This window comes from Dryobates pubescens, chromosome 7 (assembly GCF_014839835.1).
Source record: "Dryobates pubescens isolate bDryPub1 chromosome 7, bDryPub1.pri, whole genome shotgun sequence".
In the NCBI taxonomy this organism is placed as follows: Eukaryota; Metazoa; Chordata; class Aves; order Piciformes; family Picidae; genus Dryobates; species Dryobates pubescens.
In genome coordinates, this window is record NC_071618.1 from 15299438 (window position 1) to 15323943 (window position 24506).

At 40.1% G+C, this 24506-nt stretch overlaps 1 protein-coding gene across 1 annotated transcript in view; it reads right to left on the reverse strand.

The window, feature by feature from the left end:
* The window catches only part of UBAC2 (UBA domain containing 2), a 113287-nt gene that overhangs the window by 18958 nt on the left and 69823 nt on the right, over positions 1-24506 (reverse strand). Inside the window, exons 5-7 of the mRNA XM_054162972.1 lie at positions 17758-17881; positions 15393-15440; positions 3949-4194 (exon numbers count right to left, since the gene is read on the reverse strand). Coding sequence (XP_054018947.1) covers positions 3949-4194; positions 15393-15440; positions 17758-17881 — 418 coding nt within the window. The remainder of the gene's footprint in view (positions 1-3948; positions 4195-15392; positions 15441-17757; positions 17882-24506) is intronic.

Sequence of the window (24506 nt, forward strand, 5' to 3'; positions counted from 1 at the left end):
TAGTTTTTTCAGTTTCTAACAACACATTCAGGCACAGTACCACTGAACATGATGAGATACATCAAGCAATGAAGTTAGTGGCTTATGTTCAAGTTACAGCACGTAACTCAACCTGCTCCTCGAAGTTACGGGTATCAGACAACACAGCACTCGCATGCACAGCTATGTGCTTCAGGGTACTCCAGACCAGAATATTTCAGCTAAAGGAAGACAGGAAAAGATAAAATCCAAAGAGATGCCAGTCATGAAATTCTGGAATTGTTTCTGGTGGTGGTGTTTTTCTTTTCTGTGCAAAGTGAATTCTGCTTTGGATAAAAGAGTTCAGTAAGAAGCAGAAAAAAGATAATATTATTTACATCCCACTGTCTTGGAGGTACAATAAACCCAACTTGTGACAAAGGTTTGTTCCCCTATTTTTATTTTTTTAAAAAAAAAAAACATTTACTCTTTTTATGTTGGCTTGCATAACTTGCCAGGCTCAGATCCTTCAGAATTTCTGGCACAGACTTGAAGAATAAAATTACTACAAAAAGCATCTGTTTAAGAAAGGGGCTTTCTTGTAGCCAGAACAGTTTGTCACACTGAACAGACAATGGAGCACTGTTAAAACCACCCATCATATTCTTCTGTTCTTCAAAAATCATAGTATCATAGAATCAGTCAGGGTTGGAAGAGACCACGAGGATCATCTAGTTCCAAAGCCCCTGCCATGGGCAGGGACACCCCACACTAGATCAGGCTGGCCAGAGCCTCATCCAGCCTGGGCTTAAACACCTCCAGGGACAGGGCCTCAACCACCTCCCTGGACAACCCATTCCAGGGCTTCACCACTCTCATGGGGAAGAACTTTCTCCTCACCTCCAGCCTGAATCTCCCCACCTCCAGCTTCATTCATTCCATTCGCCCTAGTCCTATCACTGCCTGATATCCTGAGAAGTCCCTCCCCAGCCTTCTTGTAGGCCCCCTTCAGATACTGGAAGGCCACAATTAGGTCACCTCGGAGCCTTCTCTTCTCCAGACTGAACAGCCCCAACTCTTTCAGCCTGTCTTCACAGGAGAGGTGCTCCAGCCCTCTTATCATCCTTGTGGCCCTTCTCTGGACACGTTCCAGCACATCCATATCCCTCTTGTAATAGGGGCTCCAGAACTGGAGGCAGTACTCCAGGTGGGGTCTCACCAGAGCTGAGTAGAGGGGGAGAATCACCTCCCTTGACCTGCTGGCCACACTTCTCTTGATGCAGCCCAGGATCTGATTGGCTTTCCGGGCTGCAAGTGCACACTGAGATGTCATGCTGAGCTTCTCATCCACCAGCACCCCCAAGTCTGTCTCCTCAGGGCTGCTTTCCAGCCAGTTACTGTCCAGCCTGTATTTGTGCCTGGGATTGCATCGACCCAGATGCAGGACCCTGCACTTGGTCTTGTTGAAGCTCATGAGTTGGCTTGTGCCCACCTCTCCAGGCTGTCAAGGTCCCTCTGGATGGCATCCCTTCCCTCCAGCGTGTCTCCTGCACCACACAGCTTGGTGTCATCAGCAAACTTGCTGAGGGTGCACTCAATGCCACTGTCCATGGCACCAACAAATATGTTGAACAAGCCTGGTCCCAGGACTGATCCCTGAGGGACTCTGCTTGTCACTGGCCTCCACGGGGACATGGACCCATTGACAGCCACTCTTTGGGTGCGGCCAAATCCAGTCCTACCAATATACAGAGAAATTCCATTGTCTCTTCTCAAACGTATGAATGGAAGAGTAAAGAAGCAGGAGGAATGGGCAGAGCGCCTTCTCAAGGGGCAGCTAAACAAAATCGTTGCACTACAGCGTACTCAGGAAAGTTAGTTTGCTTACCTCATCAAACAAAATGGAAAGAAGGATAGAAAATGTTAATTTATCTCACCTATGGCACATTAACTACTGACAGCATATTGGGACTCCAGAAATCTGCACAATATTCTGCTAGAATATAATTTGAAGCCATATTTGATGACAGATATATACTTCACAGCTTTTGATTATTTTCAGTTGCACCAAAAAAAACAACAAAACCCAAACCTCCCTAAGAGACTGATCTGCATTCTTTATCAGCTTCACTCCCACAGGTAAAATTATCATCTAAATTCTATCTGTAACATGGTCTGTTCAGCTCCACTATCCTCAAATGACACCTTTCCAAGCCTCTAAAGGTAAAAGAATTGCCCAAGTACAGCAGTCCAGAAAACAGTTTCTAGTGTTAGAAATATTATTCTGAGCTTCAAATTAGCCTGCTTTTCACCTTTACCATTACCTCTCAACATTAGTGAATGATGTTCTTTATGATTCAGTTGATGACCAATAAATTCTCTGAGTCATTTTAAAAAAAAAGGCTGGTCAAAAGCTTTCTCATTGCCTTCTGATGACTGGTTTCACAGACTACCACTATCAGTTAACTAAATACTGCACTCAAGTTAAAGGCTAAACACAAAGGTAACTTGAAACTGTTTCAGCAACTTGTAAAGGAGAGAATCTTAATGAAGTTCAAACAATGTTCATGTATTTCCCTTACACCTCTCCACCTTTTTAAAGGACTTTATTTCAAGTCAAACATGAAGAGATATTTTTCCACTCTCACTGTTCATAGCCTAAGAAAGGAACATGTGATGAAAATATTATCAACTCTTCTTTTATCATTCACCATTCTGAATTTATTTACCACCTTTTGCAATTAAAGATATGTTATAAAGATTGTCCTTCATAACTGGAAATGGCTTCTTCTTCCTGTATGAAGAAACTTGGCTGCACTCTTCCCAGTAGCCTGTGGTCCAACAGACACTTTCGATTCATTTTCTATTACAATGGCAATGTTCAAGAACTGAGTAATTCCTGCTTCAGTTCTTACACTGAAACTGATTAACGTTGTAACAGGACTAGAGAAAAGTAGATTAGATTTTTTCCACATGAGGAACAATTTAATCAGGTTAAAATATTAAGAAATCAAGGAAACCAGAATGATGTTATTAGGAACCGAAAACAAAGATTCATACTCCAGTTGTTGGCCAAAGCTTTATGCCATTCCATCGCTAATTCTGGCAACACAATAAGGGTGACACAGGTGTACCTACTTGCATTACATTACCTCAGATACAATGAGGACTTGTATATCAGTACAGAGCTGTGTTTCAGGCAAAGGACACTGAGTAACACCACAAATTGCTAGGCTCTAATTAAATTATGGGCAATGTAAGTTCACACAGAATGCAAAGCCTGTGTTGTCTGCTAGGTTTGATAGAGTAGTAACCTGTGTATCTAAGGCACAAGAAAAAATGGATTGAGACACCATCTGCCTTGTTGTACTACTCTACAACACAAAGTATGTGAGTATCTGCATTTGCTAGTTTGACTAAGAGAGAACAGAAAGGCTCTGTTATTCTATTCAATAAGGAAATAAAACATAAGCATTAAACACAGCAGACAGAAAGTCTCTGTGGTTGACCTCTACAAGAAAAGTTACAAGAATTTAATTTCAGCACATTCTTAGAAGAAGCAAACCTTACTCAAAGTACATCTGCAATCAAAGGAGTTACATAGACAATTTCCAGCCTCTCTGAAAAGGATGCTAACGATATATACTCAGAAGAGTCGGGACCATTTTCACTTCCTAACTTTCCACAGTTGTTCTTACTTAAAGACCACCAAGAGGCAATCTCTTTAAGTTTCAGCTTCATTTTTGGTGAATAAATGCCTGAAGAACTGATACCGTAACAGTGTCATCTCACATTCTGCTTACACCTTGTGAGGCAGTTTTAACATATAAAGCCACAAAAAATTCTTAAATGGCTATTAGCAAACAAAGACTGATGAAGATTAAAGAAATACGTATTTTTTGAGAAACAAGAAACACAAAAGACAGATGAAGCAAAAGTGTCTTTGTTTTCCATAACTTAATACAACCCTTATGGGACGTGTATCAATACCTGCTGCTGCCTTTGCCGTCGCATTTGGGCAACCTGAGACATCATGATCTGCCGATCCAGTAACTCCATTCTCTGCTGCCTCTGGATGTCAACTGTTGCTCCCATTCCCACTCGAGCTTCGTTCGTTGGTTCCGCAGATGAGAAGATTGGTTCGAGAGTCCAAGAAAATATCTTTGCTACCCAGCTGGGTACACAAAGGATTCGATGAATTTTTAATATACTGCTATTGTAGAAGATCCCAGAAACCTAGAACCAGAATAAAAAAAAATCAAAACAAATGAAAATACTCCAAATTTACTTTGCATTTTGCTGCAGTCAGCAGTTGGTCTGGTTTTTTAAAGCACTTTTTATCAAATTTACCAGGAGCTCTCAGTCAAGAATCAGAGAAAAAAGAGGGGATTTCTTTACCTCCAACTTCCCCACAACCACAGACGATTACTTTTTAAATCTGTGTACTGTGTCTGTGACTCAGAAAGCTGCCTGAGGTTTTTTGTTTCTTTCAGAATTTGAGCTCAAGCCAAGCAACCCCTTCCCAAGTAGGTCAGCATTCAAACAAAATTTTAATTGCAGGTCAGGGTATGCTGCAAGCTGATTTGAGATGGCTATGGCTTCCCCTGAGGATGCTGAAGCAACAGAAACACCATTAAGAAAAACAACCCCCCTCAAGGCTTCTGCTCCTACCAACCAAGTCTCTCCTTCTAGGAAAAACAAAATTGTCTGAAGTTAAAACTAAGAGTATGCACAGACTTATTCCAAGAGGACCTCATCCATCTTCCAGGAAAAAAAAAAAGGTCCAAAAATCAGTTTATTAAAAACTATGAGAAAGAACAATTTTAAACTACCTTTATCCCTTTCAGTCTTTATGTACTAAGAGGATGGAAGCAAATGGGCTAAGAGGAAGGCCATAATCTCTAGAATCATAGTGAAGTCAGCCAGTAATAAAAAAATTCAGTATTCAAAGAAGTTCTTGACTGAACTTCAGGAGATGCAGAGCAGAACAGAAGCTTCTTCATGACCCCAGAAATTCTTTCCTCAGCTCTAGTGAAACTGTTCCAGATGACTGTATGCCCACAATCAAAACTTGCAGATGTCAACTGGAAACAGAGAAAAACTATAAAAAAGAGCAAGTGAAGAAAAATCTGTATTGTTTTGCAATTCATCCTCTTTTGGCATGTAGTACTTGAAAAATGTACCTAGCAAGAAGGTCCCTCAGTAGCTAATCACCTGGTCCTAAAAGGGTCATGTAGACAGGCTCCTCACTCAAGAAAACCCAAACTGCAAGGATATCAGGAAGGTCTTTTTTGGGAGAGCATGAATTGCAACTGAACCAGGTTGCAAATATTACATGTGCATTTAATCTGATGATTTGTTAGACACAAAATGCACAAGCAATATCAGAACCTACAAATTATTGTCCTTCTTCCCACCTCATATCATTAGGCTACAGAGGCAGGCCTCCTCTTTGGTCTCAGGGATTCTTCATTTCTGGTTGCACAGGCATAACCAGGCAGGGAAAGTGCTCCTGTTGAAAATGCTTTGTCAAACATCACACCACCATTCGCTTGCTTGTTCCAAATACCTCTCCCAGACACCGACCTCTCTCTTATCACCTAGAGTCTTCCATTAAGGTCTAATGCTTTCAGAGCACCCTGAATCTTGAACAAGTTCAAGAAGTCACAAGAACAAAAAGCACGCAGTGATAGGAAAATCTGCGTCTCCCTGAATGTGTGACAAATCTTGGCACATGCCTGAACACATTAACCACAAGCAGAATCATTCTCTCAAGATATAGAAAATACAGCAAAAAGATAGAAGCAGCACGTCCTCTGTGTCAGTACTTTGGGACTTGTTTCAGAAGGAAAAATGGACTGCAAGCACCAGCTAGAAGTTACATCAGTAACAATGTTCTCGTATTTTTCTAAGTGGAGATGGCTAGTCATAGATTCATTTAGGTTGGAAAAGACTTTTAAGATCATTGAGTCCAACTATTAATACATTTCACCGCTACACCACATCCCTAAGTGCCACATCTATATGTCTTTTAAATAACTTCAGGGTATTTAAAATGCCTTTCTCCCGGACAGCCCATTCCAATGCTTGACAACCCTCTTAGTGAAGACACTTTTCCTAATATACAATCTAAACCTCCCCTGGTACAACTTGATGTTGTTTCCTCTTGGGAAGAGAAACTGATGCCCACCTCCTTTCACGCTGTTGTAGAGAGCAAGTCATTCCAGAGCATTTGATTAGAAGAAAAGTCTTTATACAGCTAAAAGTTTATGGGCATTGCCAAAACAGAGCATGGCACTTAGCACTGTGTGAGACTCATACACACAGCTCCTGCCTGCCCTCCCAGCTTTACTGAGCTCCCTGGAGTAGCATGCCTACTCTACAGCCAATGTGCCAGTTGCAGTGGGCAACTCTCTCTTCTGTTTGCTCCCCAACAGCAGTCTAGTGTCATTGCCCCTCCTTGTCCTGACTTACTCAGGAACTCACTCCATAACCTAAGCGTGGACTTCAGCACTCACACAAAAGGAAGGCCGGAAGTCTGACATTATACAATTCACACTAAAATCTAACAGAAAAGCACTTATTGAAGGCCTATGACAAAAATGTGTAGGACTACCAGAAGAGAAGTATATCTTCTACATACAGTTATCAAGAAATTTAACTGTGGACCAGTAATTGTTCAGAGCAATGCTGTGAGACTACAATTCTTCACAAGTATGAACAGATGGAAGGACGGACTCAGTGGTGAAGAGCACCAAGTGTACACTGGCAATCCACCTTGTTACCTGCACATCTGTTACGATTTCAATAACAACTCCCTGTCCTCTCTCCCTTGAATTATTTTCTCATTATAAAGGTATTAGATAGAAGTATAAGAGACTTTAAATGCTGTGTGCTTGGTTTAAACTAATTTTCAAGAAGTTCCATCTAGTGAGGAAGAGAGATCTATTTGCATATTTCCAATAACCCCAGAGTGTCGTTAAAATAAGTCCTGTGATTCAGTCTGGTTTAGTGTCATACACTCATCTTAATGTCAAGTATTTCCAAAGAACTTCCTTTTTAGGTGGTTCACATGCAGAACTTGATATATATCATTGAAAAAAAAACCCAAGCTTTGACAAAATAGCAAATAACTTTTCATATAATTTTTGTTACAGACATGCAGAGAATTTCCAGTGTTAAAGAAAGTAAGTAAACAACTCTGTTTATACGATGAAGATGCTCTCATTATATCCCAACTTCAGCACTGCGCACAAGATTAAAGGGCTACTTCTCCCAAACAGATAAGCACCCAGAGTATTTTAGGCTCTAAAAAGTCACCACAGAAAGACATTGCAGCTAAGTTCACAATGTGAGAATGGAGAATTTTTGGTTGGGAATGTAAAACACATCTTAGATGTTTTCTGCCAGTCTCACCATCATAACCTACAATTTCATCCACCATATTGTATGAGGCACAATGCTAAGCAGAGGAAATAGAGTATGCTGGAAATTGTCTGGCATGCTGCAGAAAAAAATAAGTGTGCTGATGCTTTTAAAGTTTATTAACATCACAGCTTACTATTAGTCCTTCACATGAAGTTTTTCTAACCTCTTCTTGCCCCTATATAAAGACCAACTTCCTCTTCCTTCATGTTCCTCTGAAGCTGCACACTATTTAGAAGGAAGAAGCTGTAGTTTCTCTTTTACATTGGGTAAACCAAACATGGAAGGTCTCCAGTATTTTACATGACAAAGACACATATGCTCTGCTATTAACTGAGATATTCTAAATCACTGTATTTGATGAAAACTAAAAAAGAAAATCAAGAGGAAAAAACACTAGGCAGATTGGTTTAAGAAAACAATGTTGAAAATGGTTTTGCTTAATGGTCAGAACTTAACAGCAAATACTCATTTTGTTCTGAATAATTTAGGTATATTCACTGTATGTATTCAAAATTTTGCCATTTTCAGACATCAATAATTTGAAAGCAAATTGAGGTATTCTTAAGGTGAAGTGACATTTTAATGCATATTTTATCTCATAGAATCGTTAGGATTGGAAGGGACCTCAAGAATCATCCAATTCCACCCCCCCTGCCATGGGTAGGGACACCTCACACCAGATCAGGTTGCTCAGAGTCCCACCCAGCCTGGTGTGGTAGTTTTAGGCTACACCTTTAAAATGTAGCTGCAGATTTTGAGCAGAAAAGTAGAAAACTATAAATAAATCACTATTGGGTGTAAAAAGGAAAACAAAAGATTGTTCTAAACAAATTCATTGGATAAATGTCTGGGATAAGAGAAGCTGTATCATAACAATTCTTCACATTTAATTTCCATTCCCATTCCTTTTCTCTTCTCTTCTGATCTTGGCTGTTTTACTTCCCTGGGGAGAAGATAACGTGCTTCTGGCTGACTGTGGGATAAGTCTAGCCCATTGTTTCTCAACTCCTCTCTCTCTTGGGACAGGGGGTTTGGTGGCGGCAGTGGAACAGACTTCTCTGGTCTTTTGACTGGGGGGTTTCCATGTTGTTTGCTAATAGTGAATATCTCTCTAATATTGTAAATACTGTATATTTTGTACGTATTCATTGCATTCCATTGTAGAGGGTAGTTTTTTGCTTGTAAATACAGCTTCATTTGCTTCTAATTGAGTTGGTCTGGCTGAAAGTTAATGCTGGGGGGAAACTTCAACCCACCACACCCGGCCTTAAAGACTTCCAAGGATGGAGTTTCTACCACCTCCCTGGGCAACCTGTCCAGTGTCTCACCACCCTCATGGTCAAGAACTTCTTTCTGACATCCAATCTGAATCTACTCATTTCTAGTTTTGCTCCATTCCCCTTAGTCCTATCACTACCTGACATCCTAAAAAGTCCCTCATCAGCTTTCCTGTAGGCTCCCTTAAAATATTGGAAGGCTACAATAAGGTCTCCTTGAAGCCTTCTCCTCTCCAGACTGAACCACCCCAACTCTCTCAGTCTGTCTCCATATAAGAGGTGCTCTGATCATCCTCATGGGCCTTCTTTGGATATGTTCCAGCACATCCATATCTTTCTTGTAATAGGGGCTCCAGAACTGGACTCAGTATTCCAGGTGGGGCCTCACCTGGAGTACTCATCTGCTTTACCCTTAGCATGTTCTGAATTCTATAAAACTAGAATCAAATCAAGGGTTCAAGTTTGTGGCAAGATTCTGTGCTTACCTTGATTACAGAAACACATTTATTAAAACCAAGAGAGAAGGTATGAAAACCACCCAACAAATAAAACCACTACACATGTATTTTCAACTTGCAGTTATAATCTGCAATGAACTGTAACACAACAGATTATTTTGCTTGGAATTTCTTTCTGGAAATAGTGACTAAGAGTATAAACAGACTTTTGTAATAATTAGATTAACAGAAAAATAAGACTGTACTAACAGCAAACCAATTCTCTTCAATTTCCTTCCCAGTTGACTTAACTTGTACATTTCCCAGGTACTATGATTTTTTTAAAATTCAGATTCCATCAAATCTATCTTCATTGGTCAGATGCAATCACTCCTAGATCTCAATCATTCTTGGTGTATGTGCAAGCATGACTGTACTGCTATTTCAGCACAGTACATCCATTCTTTGTTAGTACTTGTGACCTAAGGATAAGTTCTCTTGGGTCTCTGCTAGAGGTCAAATATCCAGAAATCACAACACAAGTTCCAAAATGTCACCAGCAAGTTTGTCTTTAAATCATTCAAGGAACACTATACTTTGACACTGAGTAGAGATCTACCTAAAACTAAACATGGATGACTTGAGAATGTCCAGACTAACTGGAGGAAGAAGGACACGTGGCAGGACAACTGTGCATATTTATGCATCAGTGCATATTTAATACTAACTTTAAATATGTAGAAAGGATGATACTTGTTGATACTGCACTGTGGGGTAATAAGAAAAGCTTCTGCTTTCCCTTCAAAACATTTTTTAAAATAGCAAAAAGAATTTACAAAAAATCGTTCAAAAGCACTTAAGAAAGATCTGAAAGAGGAAGAACAAAAAGAAAATCAATGATTCTTATGTCTGGTCAGATACTAACCAAATACTATTTTCAAGATAAGAACAGCAACAACAGAAAAATTCAGAGTCTCATTTCAATATTTGGCTCCACAGCCCAATTACATCTTACCCCATAAATGCCATTCCTGAAGTCAGGAATTCACTGTAGAAATCACACCTCAGCTGAACAAATAGCAAACAGAAAGTTCTTAACAAGCAGAACTCAAAACAATGCAAAGTAGGCTTGGAAGCATTTAACACTAGGTATCTGTAGTCTACGCAAAATGAAGTTAGTAATATCAAAATTGTGAGTAAGAACTAAAGCACTCAAAAATCAGAATTGAAATTAAAACCAAGCAGTCAGCACTGTTTGAACTTTCTATTTTAACCTTAGGCCTTTAAATGACATGCTCTAAATTAGAGATTTTCTACAGCCTTCTGATATCATAAGTATTAAAAGTGTGACTTTCCATAAAACCTGAGAAGAGTAATTCACATTGTAGCACAGAAACAATGGAGAAGGCTATTGCATTTAGCTTAGACAAATCTTCAAAGTAAACAGGGGTTTAGAAACTTTAGCCTTTTAAAGGTGAAGACAATTTTGTTTTCCTATGGTTTGAACTGAACTCTATACAAATTCAAGGCAGTTCACAGAAGACTCTGGGTATTCCAAATTTTTACATTTATGCAGTACAGGTCACCTTGCAAACAAATAAACAAATGATACTAGTTAAAAGGAAAGAGCCTACAACACTAAAATCAGAGAAAGGGCCTTAAAGAGACCTTTGCTCTATGAAATATAGCCCTAGATACATGGTTAGCAGAAACTTTAGCGTAATCTGTATGATGAAAACATTACACTAATGAGTAGAGGGAACTGTATGTCCCAGCAGGCATATCTCATCTGGTGGTTATAGCTTGAGCTTACTTCTTGAAGCAGGTATGCTGTAGCTGTGATTGAGTGAGCTCTAATGTGCCCCTCCAATCTCATTCCTGCAAGAGCACAGCAATAAGAAATCTTAAGATGAGAATGCAAGAGATTTTAAAGGGCAAAAAGTAAAACTGAGAGAATATTCATCGATATGTTTGTATCCAATGAAACACTCAAGTGGATACCATTTTGCCTGTTGTAGAGAAAAAAATATCAGGTGAACCGTTTCTGGCCTTCACTAAACTGAGTGATATGTATTATATGGAAACAGTTCTGTAAACACCCAGCGAAAGAGTTTCTGGCTTAAAGTCAAATGGAAATAGGTTGTATGACTTTCATGATAAATCCCTAATAAGAAGTTTCCTAATTTTATGACATAACCACTCACTCTCCCCCAATCATGAGAAATGAATATGGAATGTAGAATAGAATAGACCAGGTTGGAAAAGACCTTTGAGATCATTGAGTCCAACCTATCATCCAACACTTCCTAATCAACTAAACCATGGCACCAAATGCCTCATCCAGTCTCTTCCTAAACACCTCCAGCAATGGTGACTCCACCACCTCCCTGGGCAGCCCATTCCAATGGCCAATCACTCTTTCTATGAAGAACTTCTTCCTAACATCCAGCCTAAACCTCCCCTAGCGCAGCTGGAGACTGTGTCCTCTTGGTCTGGTGCTGGTTGCCTGGAAGAAGAGACCAACCCACACCTGGCTTTCAATATATTTATAGAAGGATTTTTTGTTGTCCTTCACAGCAGAGGCCAGTCTAAGCTCTAAATGGGCTTTTGCCTCTAATTTTTTTCCTGCATGACCTAGCAACATCCTTAAACATTCCTTGGGCTACCTCACCTTCCTTCCAAAGATGATACACCCTCTTTTTTCCCCTTTAATTCACTCAGAAGTTCATTGCCCATCCAGGCTGGCCGTCTGCGACTCATCCTCCAGCACATTGGCACAACCTGTTCCTGTGCCTTCAAGAATTCTTTCTTGAAGTAGGTGCAGCCCTCCTGGACCCCTTTGTTTTTAAGCGCTGTTTCCTCAGGTACCTTCTGAGTAACCTGAAGTTTGCCCTCTGGAAGTCCAGAGTGGAGGTTTTGTTGCTGCCCCTCTTAGCTTGACTGCATATTGCAAACTCAGTTATCTCATGGTCACTGGACCCCAGACAGCCTCCAACCACCACATCTCCCACCAGCCCTTCCCTATTGGTAAAAAGGCCAAGCAAAGCCTTACCCCTGGTAGGCTCACACAGCAGCTGGGATAAGAAGCTATCCCCCATACACTCTAAGAACCTTCTAGACTGCCTCCTTTCTGCTGTGTTGAGTTCCCAGCAGATATCAGGCAGGTTAAAATCGCCCACAAGAACAAGGTCTGGTGATCCTGAGACAGCCTCTTACCTGCCTATAGAATAATTCATCACCTTCTTCATCCTGGTTGGGTGGTCTATAACAGACTCTAACCAGGATGTCTGCCTTGCTGGTCATCCTTCTAATTGTCACCCACAGGCACTCAACCTGATCATCCTTGATCTCTAGTTCCATGACATCTAGAGCCTCCCTGATGTACAGGGCAACCCCTCCACCCCTGTATGTACCAAGTATGGCATACTCCTGGTAAAACAAATCACATGAAACCATATAGGTCTCACATTATAAGAACAACAACATTACAGTTTACTGATCACATCAATTTTGTGAATTTACTCACAATCCACTTCTTAAATTTGTCCTTCCTTATAAATAATTATCATGTATTTACACAGCATGTTTTACACAACATATTAGTAACTGAAATTACCAGGCACAGACTGACATAACAAAAAAAATAATCAAGAAGTTTCTCCAGTTTCATCTTGGAGTAAAGAAGCTGCCTTGAAGAGTGTATTCCTATGTTGATTCAAAATTAGGAGATGTAGGATGATACATCTTACAGCAAAGACAGATGCAGTAGACCTTCTGTATTCCAATGACAAAACACATGATGTAATCTTCATCATTGAGAACAATCCAGTGTCCAACTACTAACTGTCTAAAATTCCCTGCCACCACGCACGCTACATCACTGCCTGTCTGCATACATCATATACACATAGAAACATGTTTCTGTAATGGCATCACTCAAAACCACTGAAAACAAGAGCTCAGGCTGGTTCAGTTCCCAGCTGCTCTACGCCATGCCTGGAATTCACAGAGAAGTCTAACAGCATCAGCAGGTGTGACCACAGAAATCAAACTTCAGTGCAATATTTTGTACCTGGAAAGTTAGATCCTGTTTAGTCTAAGAAAGTTAATGACATGCTAAAATAGAAATTGTGAGACTTCAAATAAACCTAAACTGGGAATACAGTGAAGAGAAAGTACAAAATTGACAACAATTCAGAAATCATGTTGGCACTGTCCATTTTAATAATCCTCATAAGCAGAAGTGCAATAAAAGCTACATTGCAGAACAGCACCACGTCCAGTCATGTGAGTGTCTAAGTGATCCTCAGAGCTAAAAATACATTGTCACTTCACAGACAGTTAAGTGTCTTAACAGGCAATGAATTAATGACTAAGTATCACACCTAGCTGACAGTATTCATGCATTTACTCAGCCTTTTAGTATGAATACACAAAAACTTGATTCAGCAAGGGTATACTATGGTAGAAAATGTCAATTACAAAAATACATAGGTTGTTGGAATGACTTAGCATTGAATTGACAACCTACATATTTCTGTAATAGTACATATAAATATATTACCAAGTACCTCCACCTGTAGTGCTAAAAGGTGCCTTTACAGCTTTTCCCATTCCTCTTGAAATTATTTAATACCCTGTGAAATTTTACTCCTCAATCAGGTTTTCTCAAAAGACACCAAATTATAATTTTTAATGGAGGAGAAAAAGAGACTTCTTTTTTACAGAACTGTGACAGATATGCTGTGCAAAAAATGGCTGAAATTCATAGCAAATTTCTCTCCAAATTGTAGCACATATTACAAAATGGTAGTGCAGCTCTTCACTTGCTGAAGGAAAAAAATGGAGAGTGAAAACATATCATCACTGATGATGACTTAATCCATGCTGACAGGAAAACTTAACATTTTTCTTTTCAAGCTTTCCAGTGACACAGAGAAATTTATTCCTATGGACTTGCACACATGTAAAACATACTGCCAACCAATTTGTAAAAAAGAAACCTAAGAAAGGTACATTACACTCCTGACTAACCTGTACATTAAAAGGGAATTAAAATAAGAACTGCACAATGTATTAGGAAAAAAAATACTGGAGCCTTTCTTTATAAGTCTGAATAACCAAGTATACATACAGTTCCTGCCACCAGGAAAGAGGGAGTTAAAATGCCTTTCCTTTCCTTCCCTCTCTAATGAACACCTGTTCAAAAGGAAAGGCTATTTAAAGAGCCAGAAGAGTAACAGGAAGGGTAGTGCATTTGGAGGAAGTCACAGATCTTCAGGCAGGCACAGAAGCTTGGGCTGACCTCCAGAAGAGTGTAATTCTGGTTTGTTAGTTGCCCTATTTTCATTGGTATTTATAGTCAGATCAAATTGCTGAGCAGATTTCACTATTTACTGCTCCATCACTCTTGTAAGCTATCCTGTGAGCTCACAGAATATTTTGGAATAGTCAGTGCCAATGGTTAGAGGTGAAACTACTGAGGTATAGTGACAATATGTGAAGGGTCTACAGGCACTTCAGCCTGAGCGCGCTGCAAATTCCAATTAGCAGGTTGTAAGTAGCAAGGGTACTATTCAAGCTCTTCTAAAGATTGAATGAACATAGTAACAAACTTCTTTCAAAGAAGTGACACTTTCAGTGTCTGAGAAGTAGACAAACTTTTGTTTTAGGTCAAGAAATCAGTCTGAGCTCCTGATTTGTACGTTTGCAAAGTTTCAAAATACGCTTAGCAGTATCTAGCAGTCTGGAACAATTAGCACAATCTGTTTTAGCACCAAGTGCCTTAGTATTAAGAACACAATTGAAAGGAAAGACACAGACCACATTGAGTTTATCTGGCTTGTGTGAAGAAGTGATTTTGCACCTTTACTGTTACTACCATAGTAAGAAACAGCTATATTACAGATGTCCTAGGAGAATGGCAAAACATGAAAAATTCTGACAGCAAAGAGCTTAAAAGCTGCTTTTTTTGAATAAAAGCTGAAGCTTGCTGAAAACTTAAAAATAACAAGCGAACAGGTAAACACTTCTATCATTTCAGGGGAGCAGAGAATCACAGAAATCAACCAGGCTGGAAGAGACCTGCAAGTATTAGCCAGCTCCTTGGTTTTCTGTCAGTTTATCACCAGCAAACCTATGGTGTACTCCTTTAGAAGCTGAAGATGAAAACTTCCTACTTGCCATCACAAACACTAGTCAGTATTTTTTGTTCTTTTTGAGCCCAGATAAAATAAAGTGATTGTATACCAATGTTTAACCAACAAAGGATTTTTAGAGCAGTAAGACTTACCAATCCACTTAAGGCTAAAATCCAGATGTAGGAACCAGAGGTTAAAAGCTAGAAGACAAGAACAGTGATTTACAATTTTAACTTTACAAAGTTGTTGCCTGAACTACCACATTACAGTATTGTATTGGCTATGTACTTATCATGACGACAGGAGAAGTCAGAGATTTATCTCTGTGAAAATTGAGTTTAATGTTTAAAAAAAGATGTATTCCAGAAGTAGCAAAAGTGGAAAAAACATGAGGATCCAACAATTGTTCTCCTTCCACAGAACAATACATTTTATTTTCATATAGCATACTAAGTGTAACAGGATGTCAGTTATAGACTGCACAGAAAAACAAGTCTGAAAGATAGACTGAAGCAAAGGAAATGACTCAGCAGCAACAGGAGAAGAGTTCCAAGCAGGGCAGGCAGTGCAAGTGAAGCTCTCAGACATGCAGTCCCCAGAGACTAAGCAAGAGCATCAAAATTAAAGAAGTAACATTCTCACCCAGTGGCACATTTGTCCACATGAAAACACAGAAATAGGCTGGATTTTTTAGGATTTTTAAAAAATTCTAAAAAGCCAAGAGGGCAGCCCATCATTTCTAGTTAAATATATCATTAACCACCCAGAGAAAGTATTTACCAGCTGGAAAAACGGGCTGAAAATTAGACCAATACTGGTTACTAAACCAGTTCTGCGTGATGCCATGACAACACCTTCTCTCTAGACTTCTGACTACACCAAGAGTGCCTTGAGATAAGGGCAGAGTTTACAAATGAGAAGGCAAATGATTCTTCCCTCAGCCTCGGTGTGACGACAGCAGGGAAAGATCAGGCAAAGATACAGCGACTGGTAACAGCAGTGATCTGTAACACAGGTGATCAGTGTATGAAAGCAAAAGGCAAAGGACATGATGGAAAAGAACTCAGATAGTATCATGGATTTCCCAAGGACTGGAATAATGGTATTGATGGGCTTGGAAGAGAGAAATTAAATTTCTGAAAGATCAAGAAAATAAGATGCTGGGGCAGAAATGTAAGGAATCCAAACAGCAAAAGGGATGATCAGAATTTTCAGTGGAGCATCAGTCAGTATTCTGCAACTGACCACCACAACCACTCATTTAAAAATATCTCTACCAAGCTTCACCTAACTATGGTGCTTTCCATTACTAGTGCTGGAGTTAGTTTTGAGTCCCCAGAATATATAAAAACCAGTATAATTTCTCATAAGTTCACACATCTCCTATTTCGTAATTCAGGTTGTGACATGAATATCCATTCATTTATAGGCTGCTGGGGTGGGTGGTGTGATTTGTTGTTGTGTGGTGTTTTTTTTAACATCTACTGTGTTTTTCCACTAATATTTAACAGCATACTACATGATGTTGGGCCCCTCAGTTTAGGAAGGATGTTGACTTGCTGGAACTAGTCCAGAGAAGAGCAACAAAGTTGGTGAGGGGTTTGGAGAGGCTGAGGGAGCTGGGGTTGCTTAGCTTGGAGAAGAGGAGGCTCAGGGGTGACCTTATTGCTCTCTACAACTACCTGAAGGGAGGTTGTAGACAGGCGGATGTTGGTCTCTTCTCCCAGGCAGCCAGCACCAGAACAAGAGGACACAGTCTCAGGCTGCACCAGGGGAGGTTTAGGTTGGATGTTAGGAAAAAGCTCTATACAGAGTGATTGCCCATTGGAATGGGCTGCTGGGGGAGGTGGTGGAATCACCATCATTGAAGGTGTTCAGGAGGAGACTTGATGGGGTGCTTAGTGCCATGGGTTAGTTGATTAGGTGAGTTGGATTGGTTGATGGGTTGGACACGATGATCTTGAAGGTCTCTTCCAACCTGGTTTATTCTATGTATTCTATGTATCCTATGTATTCTACTCTAAGTTATACTATTTTAAATTACCTGTCACATGGTATTGCTTGATATAAAAGTAGTATCAATTCATATAGAGGTGAAATTCAGCCAAAATCTCAATTATTTACCAACAGTCTTACTACAGAAAAATACTGTATTCTACAGCTTTGTTTAACCTCTAATAGACGAGAGAAAAATAAATAAAATCAAGAATATAAGCAAAATAGAAAGGTGAATGATTCATATGCCTTAGCACTGGGTTCTGTTTTCATCTGTTTTCATCTAGTTAATTTTGTTGACCAAAATAAAATATTTGTAAAACTGTCTTTGTGTGCAAGACAGAAGACTATGGCAGAACAGATCACTTGTCCACCACTTCAGTGTATAGAAATGCATATTAGAAACATTTGTTTTTCAGTGTTGTAGTTGATGAGACAAATATGGAATCACACATGTGTAAGCATCATAATTCATAGATAAGCATACAAAAATACTAACCACTACATTAGTACATATCATACCTGTAAACCCAGTATGTAGACCAGTGTCTTGTTTGTGATAGAAAAGTGGCCTAACACTTGTGCCACTTGCACTCTTGGAATGGAGGAATAAAACGGTACAAACAGTGCAAACACAGGACCCAAGCTGCAAAAAGAAAGACACAAGTGGTTAGTAGGAATGATACCAGCAACAGTAGTGTAAAACAATCAAAAGTAATTAATTCTAGGTACATAACAATCAAAACCTAACACCACCTTGCAAGAAAAGGTCTTCCATGAGAACAAATCCTTGGGTATTTGCATTCAGGATAGTAGATTCATTAGCAAATGAGAAGAACAGGTGGCAAAAAATATCCTATTTCCAAATATTTAGGACTGGAAGCAGCAGAGAAGTCAACATGTTCACTCTAATAGCATATTGTTTCTATAAAATACAGCACATAGAAAGAATAGCAGCAGTCTCGTGCACCAGAACAAAATCTCTTCAGTTCAAATGGACAAATGGTAACGAGGTTATGGAAACCACTTCACTTATTAAGTCAAGCTCCTATTATTTATCCAAGCTTAAGGAATGAGTAGACTGGCATAGACTGTAGTATCTAAGAGGGGATTATTGAGTTTGATTTAGCTTCTCTTTGCCAGTGACTTCCATGGCCCTACAAATAACTCACTTCACAGAATCACAGAATGTTAGGGGTTGGAAGGGACCTAGAAAGATCATCTAGTCCAATGCCCTTTACCAGAGCAGGATTGCATAAACCAGATCACAAAGGAACACATCCAGGCTGGTTACCTTAATCACAGCACAAGATGTTCATTAAATTACTAACCTCTCATTGGAAGCTATTCCACAGAATTTAAGACTCAAGCACCTGTTACCACTACCAGATACCTAGACTGAGCTCGTGAACATATAAACTAGTGTATTTCTTTATATACCCAGATACAAAGCTTGTGTTCCTCATCACAAAACACCCAGAAAACTAAACCATGTAAAGACAATGGGAGGGGCCACAGCAGAATCAGTGGCAAAGGCATGGCTATGGGAGATCCTTGAAGAAAAATACTTCCTAGGATGGAGAGAGGGAAGGCAAAAAGCTCACTTCAAGTAGACACAGCCTGCTCCACCAGCGGAGCTGCGATCGCAGTGACCTCCAGGCAGCAAACTGCAGGCAGCAGGCAGTAGGAGGCTATCAGCAGAGTGCACATCTGTCCCAGCTGAGTCCTTGCCTGCGATCCTATACTGTCTGGTGTCTGACAGGCGTGGGGTGCTGCAAGGGGTGATTTTTCACTGTTCATCATCTTATCAAAACTTTCTGGAGTTGCATTTTCCACAGGCCTTTGCATGAAAGGAATCTTATTTTATTCAGCATGAATTCTGCAAACAGCACAAGCCAGGATCTAAATAACCTGAAGTCATCACTCAAAAATAATTTCCCTTTCAGGGGAACTACTGATAGGAGTAATACAATGTGAAATGATGGCCTGAATATTAAAACTTACATTTCCTGAATAACTGCCAAATCCAAAACCCACAGCTATGAAAAAAACCCAACCTCTTCAAATATAATTTCTACTCATTTAATGGGCTGTGGCTTAAGAGCATTTCATTATAATTTTGTTTGTTATATATGAAGTTCAACTTGCTGAAAAGTCTCTGAGGACCAAAATGCAGTTCAGTTATAAAGACATTTTTAGTACCATCTGTTTTACACAGACACACTTGCATTTATATGGAATGCTAACTCAAAAGCTACTGGAAAATGTTAAATTTTGCATACAAGTCTTCTTATATAACCAAAAATCACCTGTAAAAATACACACAACACATTCTTAATATACATTCAAATTATCTAGTTTAGGCAGGGCTCCAAGAAGGCCACCAAAAAAAATTTCTTCTTCATAGGTGCTTCCATTGTAGACTCACTGCAACAAATTAGCATTTGTAAGTGAAATGAGAAGAAAAACAAAGGAAAAAACAATTTTTGCCTTCTTAGAAAAGGAATTGTAAACTATTTCTTTCTACTCTTGGCAAATGACCTAAGAGAGTACCAAAATTGTGGCATGCTTTTCAGGTTTCTCACTCCTGTGACAAGTAGCAACTCAGACATGAGATTTCACGTGCAAGAGCACACTCAGTCATAAGAAGGGAAAGTACAACAAGGAATTTCCCATGACAGCAAGTGTGTTTTAAAAAAAGAGATTAGAGAATGTGGAAAGGTTTCTTAAATGTTAAAAATCACCACTTATGTCAATAGACATCATAGATAGCACCAGTCCAGTCCCCAGGGTAGTGACGTGTGTAATTCGAAGGCCAGCATGATCACTACCTGACAATCTGCAGAAACTAGCTAGAGGAAACTTAGCGATGAACCTTTTCTCCTGAAACAGTAAGTTCATATGCACCACAGATGTATGCTTTGAAAGACATCAGGTTTTGGTGTTGAATTCTCCCCTCAGCCTCTTCTTCTCCAGACTGAACAACCTAACTCTCTCAGATGTTCCTTATAGTAGGCCTGTCTTCCTGTTCCAGGAGCTGAACCATTATGGAGCAACTTGTATCCTTATCAAATACTGAGGCAAAGTATCAGTCCAGCAGCTCAGCCTTTTTCTTGTCAGAAGAGAGTACGTTCTTAAGCCCAGCTGGCCATACAGGAGTCAACAGCACCAGGTGGGATTGTACCTGAGAGTGCTAAGGGAGATAGCAAACATTACCATCACTGAAACACTGTGGTGATCAGGGCAGGTTCCTGATGACCAGAAAAATGTAAATGTCACACCTGTCTTCAGGGTGGGCAAAAAGAAGATTCAGGAAGGTACAAGTCTCACCTTTGTTCCTGAAATAGTTACAGAGCAAATCCCTGGAAGCCACTACCAGCCATGTGATGGACAAGTGATTGCTAATATCCCATGTTTGGGTTTGATGATTGTACTCAATTTTAGAGCTCTTTTCCAACTGAAACAATTCTACGATTCTGTGATTTACCAAGGGTGACTCTGGCACTGTGGAGGAGGAAGGGGAAGGCAACAAATGTTGTTGGTCTTTGACTTGCTCTCCTTTTGTAGCCTTTGAGTAAAAAATGGAGAGATACAGACTGAATATGCAGATCTGAGGGAAACTGCCTGCACTGCCAAACTCAAAGGGTTCTAACCAACAGTACAAAGTCCAAGTGGCAGCCAGTGTCTAGCAAGTTCTGTCAGGGACCCACACTAGGCCAAACACCGTTAATTATCTTTATTCATGACCTGGATGATAGGACAGAGTGCACTCAGCAAGTTGGTGACCAACACCAAATTGGAGGGAGCAGTCAATACTTTGGAGAGCAAGGCTGATATTCACTGATGGGCTGGAGAAACAGGCTGACAGAAACCTTAGGAATTGAACAAAAGCAACTGTGGTGTTTTCTACCTGGATTGGAATAACCCTGTGCAGTGGTACAGACCAGCCAGAAAACAGATTTGCAGACAAGAAGCTAGAGAATCCTTTGACTGTTAATCAGCAGTTCACCATTAAAGGTCAATCACATACAGGGTTGCATCATCAAGCATGTAGTGACCAAGCTAAGAGAAGTGATTGCTCACCACTTCTGAGTCTGAACTTCAATCATTGTGGCTACTTTTGGGCTCCTTGCTTCAAGAAAGGCATTGATATGGAGCAAGTCCATCTGTGGGTAATGATGGTCCAGTACCATACCAGGTTGCTGAGAGCTAGAATATCCATCCTCAGAGATAAAGCCTTGGCACACAGCCCTAAGTACTCTGTTCCTGTTGGACAACATTTGAACCTAGGTTGAACTAGATGACTGCCAGAAGTCCTGTCAAACCTAAGCTCTTTGTTATTCTGTGAGTAATCAAACCCTTGTTCCTGAAGCTCATAATCACTGGAGAGATTTCTGGTCTTGTATTTCACTAGACAGATGCAAACATCCAAAGAACTGGTAATTAATTCTTTCAGTTACGTTAATTAATTTTTTGATAACACATAGTCAGATTCAACACCTACAAGTGGAAAACATACTCTTATTGAAGGACTTGACTTGACTTTTTTCCATCACTTCTCTTTTTCTCTCTCAGTTTTGCTTTTCCCCTGTCCCAGGTTACACCCTTTTTTGATGGGGGGGTGAAAAGAACCCAGCCTCCAGGTGGACCAAAGAAACCTGATCCAGGTGGGCAGAGAGAGACTTGGTTTTCCCCCTCCCAGGAGGAGGTGTCCCCTGGGTCAAAGGTCTATTCCACTCCCCCTTCCTGTCCAGCAAGCCTATTTAAAGAGACACTTCTTGGTTCTTGCTCTTTCCCCTGCACATCATCTGCTTGATGCACCTCTCTGCTGCCCTCCTGCTTCCTGCATTGACCACGTGGTGAGGCCTACCTCCATGCAGCTTCCAAACCACTCCTAAGACTGCATCCACTTACATCAAGGGAGTCCAATGCCAGCTGGGCCTGGTTTTGCATATTTTTCTACTTACCCTTTTCCTTATACCTTTGTAGCCTCCCCCATTACTGATATATACATATATATATATACACACACATATATATATATATATTTTAAAATTACCTTTTTACATCCAAACCAATTCCAGACCATTTCTTTTTGTGATTTTACCTCGCCTTTCTCCTGCTCAATTTGCCTTTACCCTTCTGGGAAAAAGGGATAGGGGGAGGAAAATCTAAATCTGTTTCTTATGGGCTTTTGGTCTCTGGGAAGAGCTTTAAACCGTCACATCCCCTCATCCCTTTCAACCTCTCTCTTTCTTTTTCCAGAGACCTTTGTCCCAGCCCTTTGTTCATTATACTATATCAGGAACATCCATTCAAGCCCCATGATTAACTTCTGAAAGAAACATGAGATGTCTGTGTGCCAAGAGGGGCCATTGACACAAATACATGCTGACTCTAAGCTGAGTTTATGCCCACTTCATGTTTAGGAAGTTAATTTCAGTCATATGGGTTAGAAAATAAACTTCCAAACAAAGCAGAAAATCTCTGGAACCCAAAAGATTACATTCTAGACTTTGAACACTATATAGACACTATAGAATACATAGAATATACATAGAATAAACCAGGTTGGAAGAGACCTTCAAGATCATCGCGTCCAACCCATCAACCAATCCAACACCACCCAAACAACTAACCCACAGCACCAAGCACCCCATCAAGTCTCCTCCTGAAAACCTCCAGTGATGGCGACTCCACCACCTCCCCAGACAGCCCATTCCAATGTGCAATCACTCTTTCTGTATAGAACTTTTTCCTAACATCTAGCCTGAACCTCCCCTGGGTGCAGCCTGAGACCATCCTAAAGATGTACTGTAATAGTGGGATCTCCAATAATCGTATCTTTACTTCAAAGGGCATGAAGAAAAGAACAACCTTGGAAAAAATAAACAGAGGTATGGAAACTACTAGCAGAGAAGAATCAGGAGCAAGTACTTCTCATAAAAGAAGCACACCATTGAAAGGACAAATATTAATGCAAATTAAAAGAAAATATTTTAACATTAGTATATATATGTACAAAAAAACACAGAAAAAATGGTTCTACAATATATGAAAAAATTAGTAGGAAGCTAAATGTTACTTGTGCAAAAATACCTGCTGTTGTCAGTGGAAGTTCTGTGGGATTAAACTTGCAGAAATAGTACTCTTATTCAGAGTGACTCATGACACTTATGAACGGCAGCGCTGTATTTTTCTTCATTTAAGTTCTTCATAAAAACATTAACCTAACAAATTCACAATCATGTATATTTTTGGGGGAGCTAAAAATATCACTTACAAAATCAGCTGCAGACAATACAGACCATGTAAACAGTGCACTTGCAATTCAAGTTACTAAGTTACTTCAGTGGTCTGTGTCTTACAGGCTGTCCAGACACTGCCATAATTAGGTAACTCCTTGGAACATGACCACCCTTTACAGTTGGGATCCTCTGCCTGCTGGAACCCAGGACTCAAAGAAACTATCTATTGTCCTCAATATTTTTGCTACATATGAACAAGACACCCCAGTGCCTAAGGCCTCTCAATAATAGCAAAAGCATTAAGGTATGAGGTATGTCACCCAACAGTCATGTACCTAACTGCCAGTATGTCACAGGAATACAGGAATAAAGGAGGGAGGTGGGGGGAATCAAGAAAAATCTTGAAGTTTGAATAGAATAGAATAGAATACAATACATACATATACATAGAATACATAGAATAAACCAGGTTGGAAGAGACCTTCAAGATCATCGCGTCCAACCCATCACCAATCCAACACCGCCCAAGCAACTAACCCACAGCACCAAGCACCCTGTCAAGTCTTCTCCTAAAAACCTCCAGTGATGGCGACTCCACCACCTCCCCAGGCAGCCCATTCCAATGTGCAATCACTCTTTCTGTATAGAACTTTTTTCTAACATCCAGCCTGAACCTCCCCTGGCGCAGCCTGAGACTGTGTCCTCTTGTTCTGGTACTGCTTGCCTGGGAGAAGAGACCAACATCTGTCTGTCTACAACCTCCCTTCAGATAGTTGTAGAGAGTAATAAGGTCACCCAATACAATAGACTAGAACACAATAGACTAGAATACAATAGAATAGAATACAATACAATTAACCAGGTTGGGAAAGACCTTCACGATCATCAGGTCCAACCTATCACCCAACACCATCTAATCAACTAAACCATGGCACTAAGTGCCTCATCCAGTCTCTCCTTAAACACCTCCAGTGATGGTGACTCCACCACCTCCCTGGGCAGCCCATTCCAATAGCCAATCTC